Source organism: Ambystoma mexicanum, chromosome 5q, assembly GCF_040938575.1.
Source record: "Ambystoma mexicanum isolate Mex_15411 chromosome 5q, UKY_AmexF1_1, whole genome shotgun sequence".
Taxonomy (NCBI): Eukaryota; Metazoa; Chordata; class Amphibia; order Caudata; family Ambystomatidae; genus Ambystoma; species Ambystoma mexicanum.
Window position 1 is genome coordinate 23620502 of NC_090933.1, and position 12578 is coordinate 23633079.

At 42.1% G+C, this 12578-nt stretch overlaps 1 protein-coding gene across 1 annotated transcript in view; it reads left to right on the forward strand.

Annotated features, from left to right (window-relative positions):
• LPCAT1 (lysophosphatidylcholine acyltransferase 1) overlaps positions 1-10055 on the forward strand; it is a 1148174-nt gene extending 1138119 nt beyond the window's left edge. Inside the window, exon 14 of the mRNA XM_069620435.1 lies at positions 9219-10055. Coding sequence (XP_069476536.1) covers positions 9219-9397 — 179 coding nt within the window. The 3' untranslated portion in view covers positions 9398-10055. The remainder of the gene's footprint in view (positions 1-9218) is intronic.
• The last annotated feature ends 2523 nt before the right edge of the window (positions 10056-12578 follow it).

Below are 12578 nucleotides of genomic sequence, written 5' to 3' on the forward strand. Positions count from 1 at the left end.
TTGCCTTGTTAATGTCCACGGGAGCTCTTGTTTGAGGCCTCCTTGGGCCTGGTGCATAAGTTGTCCGTTTGGTGTACAGGTGCTTTAGGTTATAGGAGCATATAATTTCATGACCAGTATTGTCTTCATTATACTTCTCATGGCGGTAACTGGTTTCAAGAGAAGCGTGAGCAAGCTAGTAGAAGAGTTCATGACGCGTCTTGCGTTTCTGCATTCTGAAAGCCTACGTAAAAATAATAAAGATGCACGTCCGTGAATATGCCTGTCGCCTACGTCATAGCACTGAGTATATTCTTCGTGTAGGTTGGTGTGGGAATGTCCAGTGTGTACATTTGTACAGATGTGCTTCCCGTTGTCTAGGTCGTCATGGCATCTCTAACGACGTGTAGATTTTAGTCTAGTTGATCCGTGCCGCAGGTGTCGGCATGGCCAGTGCGGGCTGTTGGGCAGGCAGATGGACACATCCGTATGTTCCTGTACCAGGGTATCTGGTCGTCTGGCAAATGGACAAACTCTTCTCGTGGCGGGTGTTTGGGTCGTGACCCTCTAGGCCATGCGCGAGAGGCGAAGGACGGGAGCCTGGTCTTCCATTCTCCCACTTCACCACTGTTGTGTCAAAATTCCTACATCTATCCCTCACACTTGTAACTAAGAATACAGAGGAAAAGGGTCTTCTTGGTCCAGCGGAATGACTCCTTGCTCTAGACAATGTTCTAAAGTTCCAAGTGCCAGTGGGAACCTCTCCTGTGAGAATGACTCCCTTCTCCAGGTCTCTGTTCCTCTCAGGGATGCAAAACAAAGTTCCAGTTTGTGGTGTTGTAAAGTTCTTAATAATAATAATAATAATATCTTTAATGTGATTTAGTTTAAAAAATAAACTTTACACAAATACATCAGCATATAAAAAAGACATAAAATCAGACAAAATTCATACATTGGTAAAATACACTTATTACCAAAAATCCAACCATTAATCATCCTACATTACTAAAATACAGTTCTATCGATTCCTGGTATTAATCATCGTATGCCAATATCTTAACCGAATGATCCTATTATATCAAGTTGCGTATTAGACCTCATTCTTCATACTCATGCCAGCCATTCATACCAATATAATACAACTTACGCTGGCCTCGGCTAATATATCATGTCTGACCTCACAAGAAAATGCCCAATTGTGTTTCCACTTTCAACCAAATATTGTAAATTGCAGTTAACAGACGCATGCTTTCAGTGTTGACACAATGGTTCCAAAAGGACCTCTCCTTGATCGTATCATTCGTATGTACATACCTTCCCAAATGATATTCTATTACATCTCTCATTTCATAGCATTCGGTCAGGACATGTTTGGCAGTCTCCGGGATATCCCTATTCTTACAAAGGCGACAAAATTGCAGTTCTTTAGCAGTCTTATCTAACACCCATGTGATCACCTTAGTGGGGAGATGTTCTAGTCTTAATAAAAGAATAAAACGTCTTAATCTATTTGAGGGACATAGCATCAAGTATTGTTGTGGCTTCTTAAACGTATATAATCTGAATTGCACAAAATGATATGATTTAAGTTTGCGGAGGTGCTCATAATTCTCCAACCAATCACATAATTCTACTCGTCTTCCTAATGCGACCTGCTTTTTCTCCGTGAAGGGACCTACCCGATGTGTCCAACAAACATCCCTCACGAATTGTTCCATTTGATTTACCCATTGGCATGTGGAGCTTTCTTTATTAAATTCTTGAGCAACTGCCCTCAATAAGGCATTACCTGCTCCTTTCACCATTTTTAGATACAATCCTGCTCTCTTTTTCAAAACCAATGCTTTCAACGATATCAACCCAAGCTCAAGTCATAAGAGAGCCATTGGGATATATGTCGTGAGACCCAATACCCTGCACCAATATTTTCCCTCAATTAGCTGCAACCAGTTTAGCTCCATCTGTTAAAGTACTTCCAATCCATACACCATCATAGGGGACAAGACTTGGATGTATAAATGTCGTGATCCCCATAGCGTATAGCCCCCCTGACTTATTGTAAAACTTTTAAAGAGGGCTGTGATTTGGGCTGCTCTTATAATACGGTTACGCTTAAATATGAGGTAATTACCTGAAGGTTCGAACTCAATCCCGAGATATCTATAAACCGGAACATATGTGATTTCGATGTTGTCAATATAGAGCTTAACACGTGTAGTTCTTGTATTTGTATATCTTATCACGTGAGTTTTTTCTATATTGACAATAAGGCCATTTCTTTCAGAGTAGTCCCAGAGAGCCCGAGCTGATCGGCGTAACCCTCTTATAGTGTGATCAAATACTACTAGGTCGTCTGCATATGCAAGAACCAGACAAGGATCTTTACCAATCTTCGGAGGACAGTTACTAGCCAAGGCTATCACCTGTGGTATATCGTGTACGTATAAATTGTACACAACAGGGGCAGTAACGCACCCATGTTTAACTCCTCTATTTTGTGAGACCTCTTCTGTCATGTGACCTTGCAGATCTAATTTTAATCTCACCTTGGTGTTCTGATGTAATAACCTAAGATAGTATAAAAGGTCAACTGGGCAGCCTAACATTTCCAACTTCTTCCACAATCTCTCTCTTGGAATAGAATCAAATGCTGCCTTAAAGTCGACGTATAGCACGTACAGGGGGGGGTTGCCCACTCTGCCGCGCCCTACTTCGCATTATATCCATAACCAAAAGGTGATGAGAAGTGGAATAGCCTTGTCTAAATCCACATTGAAACTTACATAGTATATTCGCTTTGTCCACCCATTCTTGCAATTTTTTCAATATTAACAAGGCAAATAGTTTGCCTGTAGTGTCAAGCATAGATAATTATTAGGATCCATACAAGTTCCTCTTTTAAAGATCGGGATTAAAATTTCTGTTTGCCAAGAACTCAGAACTTTACCTTCACTCAAAAGCTTCTTAAATAGGATGTTGAGTAGATTGGCCCAAAAATCGGGATGACTCTTAATTACAATGTTCACCAGGCAGTTGGGACCTGGGGCTCTAGACGATTTCAATAATTTAATCTCTGCCAAAATAGAGTTATATGATATGTCAATTGTAGAGTCGGGTGGTACTTCGCTTAACTGCATCGTTTCCTCAGAATCAATAAGTACATTACGATTTTCCAAAAACCTAATCCACTCAGCACTACCAATGGGGTTAACTGTTTGTTTTATCTTGTTCCCCCTGGCTTCATTCAATAATGCCCAGATGTATGACATTTTCCTCGAGCAAATAGTCTGGACTAGTCTCTGCCAATTTTTATTACGATCAGCGCTTCTCTTGGCCTTAATATTAGCCCTATATCTATTCTTTAGTCTCTTGATAATCAGGCTATGTGTTTCCCACGTCGAGCTAGATTTCTTCGCTCGACGCATATCCGCCCTTAAGGATCTTTTTGCATCCCTGATGTAACTATCATATATAGGAGGATTCCCCTGGTCGCTGTCCATTGCTCTACTCAGCATTGTTGCATGTTTGCCAGAGAACAGGAGAATCCATTCCTCAACCTCATTCATGGACATCATATTGAATGCATCAAAGTCAGGTAGACACTCTTCATTAGGGCTTCCATTACTCATTGTATATTAATATCAGACCATCGTATTCTAGTGCCCGCATGGTTCATCTTAACATTGCCCTTATCATGCCATGGGATCTCGGCAACAGGAGTATCAAAAGAGCACGCCAACATGGCATGATCGCTCCATTTGTTTTGTACCACAGCCATAACATCCACAACATATAATAAACTTGGAGAGACAAAGATGTAATCTAATGTACTGATCGATGAACCAATACTCCATGTATGCTTACCTGGATGATCACTATCAGTACGTCCATTAATCATCTCAAATTCCCAATTTTGAAAAAATTGCACCCAGTCTTGCCCTTCCCCATCCTCCTTATCATGTATCATTACACATTTTGAATGCAGTTTCGGGTTATTCATACTCACTTCTCCCCCCAGCATATGCGCATTAAAGTCTTCCATCACACAAACCTCAGAGTTATCTTGGACTATTAACCAGTTTGCAAGTAGTTTGTGTAATGCTTCTAGTATTAATTACATCATCTCTGCCCCTGGCGGATTATATAAGCAAACCACTAGCATCCTATCTAAACTTTTCTTGCCTTTATGTGCTATTTCAAAGTTCTTAATATATATCAAGAGGTAAATGTTCCAACTCAAACATCATTCCCTATTGCCCATAATTCCACTATCGGGTTCCTGGAGAATGCCCCCCTTCTCCAGGTATCTTGGTTCTGCAGTGTCCAGGGAATGACTCCCTTTGCTTCATGAGACACACAGTCAAGGGGTATGTCCTCCTTCCCCTGACCTCTCTTGGTTTTCTGGTACCCAGTACAAGGGGTATTCCTTCCGCTGGTCTCTTTAGAATCTTTTGCCATGGCGCATAGATTCTTTGCCACAGCCCATAAAGGTTGGGGGATCGACTCTCTTCCCCGGGTCCGTATTCAGCTTTTCTGTGCAGTTTGTAATGCCAGGGCATTGACTCATATATTTGCACAATTCACCAATACCAGTGGGAATGCCTCCCTTCCCCTTGCTTCCCTCTATGGTTTATACACTGCGGGTGAGGGTCCCAGGCCCGATTTGTTTATCTTCTCCTGCTCAGGCATACCTGGTTTACTCGCTGACTGGTTACTGCGATACGGGAGAGGGTTAGTGCTCTCCTTCTCCCTGGTGGTGGGTCCCAGATCCTTCTTAGTTCCTCAGATTGCTGCTGATGTGCCTGGTTCACTATCCTGCCAGGCATTCTCTTGGCTCCATTTACTAAAGGCAGTCTCTGTATCTCTAAACGGGTCCCAGACTCTGTTTCTTGAGCTTCTCCCAAAAACCCTGGTACCCCTGGGTTTGTTGCTGGTTCTTCCATGTCCGCATGCAGCCCGCCTGCTGCTCTGTTCAGTTTCCTGCATTCGATTTCTCTTATGGGTTCCTCGCTGGCTGTGGCAGTTCTGCAGCGATGAAAGCTGGGTGGCTGGAGACTCTCCATGTCTGAATGGTTTGGTGGCTTACTTCCACCTGATTCCTGTTTCTCCAGCTCTCTGTCCTGTCTGCCGATTGCAGACCGTAAAGGGACACCCCTTTGGCCACTCTCGCGTCCCGTTCTGCGCTCTCCATTCTGTGGGTGCTGCGGTGGTGGTGGCTCTGCAGCGTGTCCTGCTCTGCTGGTTGCGCATCCTCTACATGGCACGTAGTCAGCCTGTTTCTGGTGTGCTCCGCTCGGTCCTTCCATCACAGACCGACTGCCGATGCTTCCGCCTTCTGGGTAGCATCCCGAAAAGATTCTTCGGTTCCTCTTCCTTCTTGACGACTTTGAATCTTCCTCCTCATCCCAATGTCCATCAAGGTAATCTCCCTGAGATCTTGGGTTCTTCCTCATCCCAGTATTTTACTCCTTTTAGACTTGACAGTGATACATGGGACAACAGGGTAGGAGTACATTAGGGAAAGTATTTTGGGGTGTGCATTACCACATTCACCCCAGATAGTCGTTCCTAGTCTCATAGGGTGGATCCCTCCCCATGAGATCCACCCGCTAAGCACGAAGCCCAGGGGGACTATCGGGTAGCAGCCTCACCGCCCTGGCCTCATGGAAGGGGCAACATCCAAAGATTTGTCACAATACCGTCCACTGACCAATTCCTCATCTTTTGAAATTGCTCTTGCTTGGATTTGGAAATCTCACAAAACCCATCATAGGGCAAAAGGTATAGCTCTTTCTCAGTGACATGGGCACCACTGCTGCCAGATGTGAATCAGGTGGTGTTTGTGTGTTTTATAATGGGCCAATGGATCAACATATGGCTTGAGGCCAGATGCAAAGGGTCTTTAATAAAACAAAAGAAAACTAAGGAACCAAAGAAATAAATTGCACTTTGAAGACATTGGTCCTCCATCCTACCCTTTAACCTCATGGCTTCATCTGCCTGGTGGAAAATTGAGTCACTCAGTGCTTGGGATTTGTATGTGTCTTGTACTTCTTTTTTTCATTGAGATGTCTTCCTTGTTGAGTATCATTCGTCTGCTTCTTGTCCTAGGTACCTTTTGGTATCACCCCACCATTGGGTCTCGAATTTTCTGAATGTAAGCCAGCCATCCAACTCTTAACGATCCTCTGCAGGATTGTCCTGTGCTTGTGGTTATTTTGAATCGCCTGTGGAGCTGGTGGAGACCTTCTTGGCCTATCCTTTGCCAAGACAAGAATTTCTATAAGTACTCCTCTCAGGCCAATCCTCTGTCCTCCTTTTCCTCTATAGTGCTTCACTCCATCTTCCATCCTTTTCCTGGTCTCTTGGTCCGCCTCCACCCTCCCCGGCCTCACCCAAACAGTATTTACTCTATGTGGCACCCATGGGTCTTTTATACCTTTGATTTCATGTTGTTGGCCTTCCCTATCCCTCACATTGTCTCCATGTTCCACATGACCCCGCAGCCCAATCAAATTATGCCCTTTTCTCCGCGGATGGGCTGCTGTGGTATAAAGGTACATAAGCTCCTCTTAGCCCTGCACCCTTTTGGTGAACAGCAAATTTAGCAGTTTGTTTTCTTTGCCGGCTTGCATATTCATATCCCACTCAATTTAACCTATGGTGAGTAATGTTGCCTGTGTAGGAGGGGCGCAGGAGCCCTGGAAGTTGATAGGGAAGTTGTTGAGTCTTGCAGACAGTTCGCCAGACTTGTATAGGACAGACAGCACAGCTCAAAAAGCAGTAAAAAAGGCACTGGTTCTCACTAGCGGTAGCCAGGACTGACTCTGTATGGCACGGCATGTTGGTCTTTGCAGTTCAGAAAAGAAAACTCTGGCCAGAATCAAGAGTGCTTGGTACTGGATGAGTGAAAGTGATACGTCTTGGCAAACAAGGTTCATTTAGAGGGTTCAGGGACTGCCCCTCCCCAACACCCTCACCCCACTAGCTCTGGAATAGGTTTGAAAACAGATAGTGTACCTGTGGACTCCTAACGTCTATTTTAGCATTTTAGAAGGACTGTTCCTCCTCAGCTGCAAGCTGGCATAATATTGTATAGCATTTAAATCACTTAAAGATACCTAGTTGCAAAATGAGTGCTACTCGCAAGTATCTTTTACATAGATGGTTTTCCTCTCGAGGAATAAAAATAAATTGCTACCTTCCCGCATGCTCAAAACTGTCCCTAATCTTCTAAAATGATGTAACTGCCCATGCTGGCGAGAACATGAACAGTGCCACCATTTGTTGCAAACCAAGAAGGGCTATTCCATCCTTCCAATGGAGGGCAATGGATTTGACTCTGAATTAAAGGCATGGTCTAGTAAAATTTTTTATTTAAAAAATAGATAGGCAACATAAAAAAAATACTAGCATTCGCTTTTTTAAAACTTCCTATGTAAAATTCTGAGCTATTCAAGCTCAAAATTCGCAAAAGCAAGCACATGGGCGCATCCATTTTGTGAAATGGAGGCCCTCCTGTGCTGGCTTTTGCTTTTGCGGCACTAATGAAGGAAAAGCCAGCCAGCTGTAGTAAACAAAAGCTACCGCTGGGTGGCTTTCCCTTCATTAGTGCTGTACGGGGAGGACGGGGACCGGAGACCAGAGCAGGAAAGCTGCAGCTGAATCTCGGTAAGTGCTATTTATTTTTTTTTAGAAAATAAGCACTAGCTGCGTTTTTTTTCTATGTTTTCCGGGCTGGAGGAGCCCGGAAAACTTAGAAATAAAACCGCAGCTTTAAAAATGTTGTATTTATGTTTGCAGTCGCTTTTGAAGCGACCGCAAACATAAATACAACGTTTTTGTGTTGGAAAACGCTGCGGTTTTTCTTTCCAAGTTTCTCAGGCTCCTCCGGCTCGGAGGAGCCTGAGAAACTCGGAAAGAAAACCTGCAGCGTTTTCCAACACAACCGTGTTGTGTTTCTGCCTGCTGTGGCTATCACTTTGGGTCTCCGGTGCTCCCAGGGGAGCACCGGAGACCCAAAGTGAAAGCCACAGCAGGCAGAAACACAACGCGGTTATGTTTACATGCCGCGTAGTGTTTCTACCTACAGCTGATTTCCCATTTGGGGCTCTCGGGCTCCCCGTGGGGAGCCCGATAGCCCCAAATGGGAAAGCAGATTCAGGCAGAAACAACGCGGTTGTGTTGGAAAACGATGTGGTTTTTCTTTCCGAGTTTCTCGGGCTCCAACATGAGAAACTTGGAAAGAAAAACCGCAGCGTTTTCCAACACAATAACGTTGGATTTATGTTTGCGGTCGCTTCAAAAGCGACCGCAAACATAAATACGTTTTTAAAGCTGCGGTTTTATTTCTAAGTTTTCCGGGCTCCTCCAGCCCGGACAACTGAGAAAAAAAAACACAGCTAGTGCTTATTTTTTTAAAAAAATAAACAGCACTTACCGAGATTCAGCTGCAGCTTTCCTGCTCTGGTCTCCGGTCCCCGTCCTCCCCGTACAGCACTAATGAAGGGAAAGCCACCCAGCGGTAGCTTTTGTTTACTACAGCTGGCTGGCTTTTCCTTCATTAGTGCCGCAAAAGCAAAAGCCAGCACAGGAGGGCCTCCATTTCACAAAATGGATGCGCCCATGTGCTTGCTTTTGCGAATTTTGAGCTTGAATAGCTCAAAATTTTACATAGGAAGTTTTAAAAAAGAGAATGCTAGTATTTTTTTTATGTTGCCTATCTATTTTTTAAATAAAATGTTTTACTAGACAATGCCTTTAATTTGAGAATACTTATCACTAGATGGGTTTCCTATCTTCTGCAAGTTATCTCTTGTTCCTACTGCTGAATTTTGTGTTCAGAGCTTCTGAATTTTGAGGGAATAAAGGTTTGAGAGAATGGGTTACTATACGCTTTAAATAAACATTTGGAAAATGTAACAATGAGTTTGCATAAATAATGCAATTATTCTTTTGAAGCAAAAAGAAAAGTAACATTTGAGGAAACAAAAAAGAAGGAATTGGGGGTATCAGAAAAAGGCAGAAGAGACAATTGCTTTGAATGACCAAGTGACAGACGAACACGTTTTTTTTTCTTCCTTTTTTTGCAGTTATCACATTAAAGCAGGAGTTAAGACAATGACCAGTTTATAAGCATTACTTATTTTGGCTGTGCATCGAAAAAAGTCAAGTAATAATGTGCATGGAAGTCAAGCTCCTTGCCACTCCTGACAAGTTATTTTCTTATTTTCTAGCTCACTTCTACAAGTTTGCAGAAATACACCCAGACTTTGCAGAAGAGTACCTCTACCCTGAGCCAACGGCTTATGATAGTTGCCTGCACACCCCATCCGCTCAGACACCCAATGGGTTCTGTACCGACTTCAGCCCTGAAGAAGAAGAAAGGAACCCATTGATGAAGAAACTGAACTGATCACAGAAACACTTGCATTTTTTTACCTCTCCTGGTGAGAGGTGTTGGTCTTTTCTTAGGCTTTGAACATAGTTGCTCAAAATGTACATGACAATATATTGTATGTAACCTTTTGTGAGAGTTTACTACCTTTTACACTTGCGTAAATTGTTAATTTATCATTATTTTCATATTAGAGATCGGGACGTTTTTGCATTTACTTTTTTAAGTGTCTTTTGAAAGCCAAGAATGTGAATGCTCTACATATTGTCTTTGTAATTCAGAGAAAGACGGACACCTATTTATAATCTGTTCTTTCGCTTCCAGTACTGTACACGGTGTCTTACAGTGTGCATGTACACTGGGTAATACTATACAACTACTGTGGCGTTTTGTGCACTTTGGTGATTAGTATTTTATCTGTATACAAAACTGTACGCATCCTATTGGTTTTTACTCTTTAGTAGTTTGATGCAGTTTTGAAAGGCACTCACTTTGCTCAGGTTGATCTGTTTTTATTTTCGAAGTTTAGCAAATACCTTGACCATTGTTTTGCACAGACTTTCGGGGTGCATTCTTGCATTTACCCCCAACAGCATAGGTGTCCGAGAGGAAAGATTTACAAGTGTTACTATTCCTGCAAACCATCCTAAACCAGAATAAAACAGCAGCTACCACGAAATTGCAGACTCATTGCTAGCTACGTGCACTGCAGCAAAGTGGGCCTGCCTTCTGACGAGCTCAAACAATTGACTGTTTTCAGTTAAATTCTACCAACTTAGCACGCCATTTTGTTGGTTGATTCAGGTAACCTGCGCACTCGTCAGTGTTGGCTTACTTCCTCAAGTCTGAATATATAGACTATATGCGAGTGTGAGGAGCACTCAATGTATAATATTTTAAATTTGTTTCCTGTGTTAACACTAGGGTTGTGATTTTCTGAAGAATCAAGTAAAGGCATGACACTTTATTTTGGCTTGCCTTAAAAAAAAAGAAAAATCACATTTTGTGGTTTTGCATCATTAGAGGCATCCACTTAGGCAGGCAGCCTCACCGTAAAGTCTTCCCTGGATCAACTCCAGGTGCCACGCTCCGAATGCATATATTGGGAAACACTCTCTTGCGCAAAAGGTCCTCAGCCATTTTGTGCAGCACAAAACCAAACGTAGCACCAGTAGTTTGTTGTTTTGTGGAACACAATTGGACCGATTCTATTTATTTTGGTTTTTTTGTTGTAAATCTGGGTAATGTGTAGCATGCACTAAAGTTCCACATTCCACAATTGTCTATTGTATATTTAGGTATTCTTATTCTTTTGCATTACTTAGTTGTCATTGTGAACTTTTATTAGATGAAGTTGTTTTATTACAAGAACCGAGGTTTGCCAATTCATAGGTTGTCATAGCAGCTATAATGTTTGGCTGATATTTTGAAATTGGTCCAGTACTGATAGGTATTTATGACTATTCTAACATGCTTAGCAAGGGTAATTTGAGTGTTCTAGGTATTCACAGCATGCACATGAAGACACACTTGTATGCCCCTAACCAAAACCCGAGATAATGCTGTTAGACATCAGCACAAAAATGTGTGCATTATTTCACTGTTCTTTTAGCGCATTACTGTTCCCTGAATCAAACAACATGTTCTTACTTCCACAGGCTTCCTTTACACAACCACTGTGGTACACATTGTACTGTACTGGGATCCTGTTACACATCACATGCTTGTAGCTGGGCTCCAAGAGTTGAACTGTTTTTATTCTGCTTTCAAATCTGCAATTGTAACTACTGTACATTCTTGACCTGTAATGCGATTGTTTTTTAGACATGTAATGTACCTTGATGTGATGGTTATAGACCCTTTAGGAGATTTGACATCCTCTGTTTGATGGGTCTTTGCACAACCCTTTGAACCCCCTATGAGTCACGGTACAGCTTGAGACTCGCTCTTCAATCCTGCCTGTGTACTTTGAGGGTGAGGGATAGCTGAGATCCGGATGTGAGGAGTCAAGTCTTTGAAATTCAGAGATGAAATGGGACGAGAACCACACTATGATTCAGACCCAGGGTCCTGTTCAGCAGAAATTTGAAAATGTTATTCACGTTGGAAAACAAATCTGTTACTTGAAGGGGAAATAGTGTTTTTCTATGTTCTTAGATTTAGTTACTCATCCAAAGAGATCTATTTTTCCAAAGTAGAAAGTGTAGTTTGCTTAAATCCTTGGAAAAACATGTTTAACACAAAGGTAGGCAGGGCTTTCCTATCATAATGTTAGTGATCTTGTCTTGGTCTTCTGCCATAGAAAGAGCGAGTAGCCAAAGCAAAAGCTATTTGTCAAAGCTGTCTGGGTAACAATGCTGTGAGCACACTCTGAGAAAGGAAAAACAGGGTTGAAGAAATAAACTACTTGAAGATAAGTGAAGGCACTTGAGCTTTGAATACACCCTTCTCCCTGCTTCTGCAGTGACATGTACTATTTGAGGTTTTTATAATAACAGGGGTCCAGTCAAGTGGCAGCAAGCTTATAGCTATATATATATATATATATATCAAGGCTACATAGCATACTGCACAACCAAATCTTCCCTTGCTCCCCATACCACAGCATGGTTACATCACAGATTATGACATAGAGGACGACCTTGGGAAGAATGATGCATATGTTCTTTGGGTATCCTAGATGGGCAAATCCTGTCTATTAAAATCTTTAAGATACTGTAACACAGCAGCATGAATTTTAATATACTCTATTTTAAATTACAAGATGATTGCATTTTTTTAATTCCTTTTTTCCAAATGTTCACTTCTTTTGCTAAACATTGGCTGTGGCAGACGGGCATTCAAATTATTGAAATTCACCACTTCTCTTTTAAATTCATATTTTCTGTGGCTAAGGACAAAGAATCGTGATCTTGGCTACTGCACCATTTTAACACTGTTAATGTTACGAAAAGAAAGTGTGGTTAATAATGGACTTTGATAGCTCTCTCACAGTTTCTAGCTATAGTACGCAAGCCCACACATTCACATTAACCACCGTTTCATTGCATTACATAATTTATCAAGTAACTGGTGTTTCCAAATTCTTCTCGGTTATCTTTCAGGAGGGTTGAGTGAGGCAGCTTATTCTAATTTGGAAACCTTAAGTCAAGTGGTTGAGAAAATTGAGTGGTGAAGATTTTAGACAATAGTGATGAAA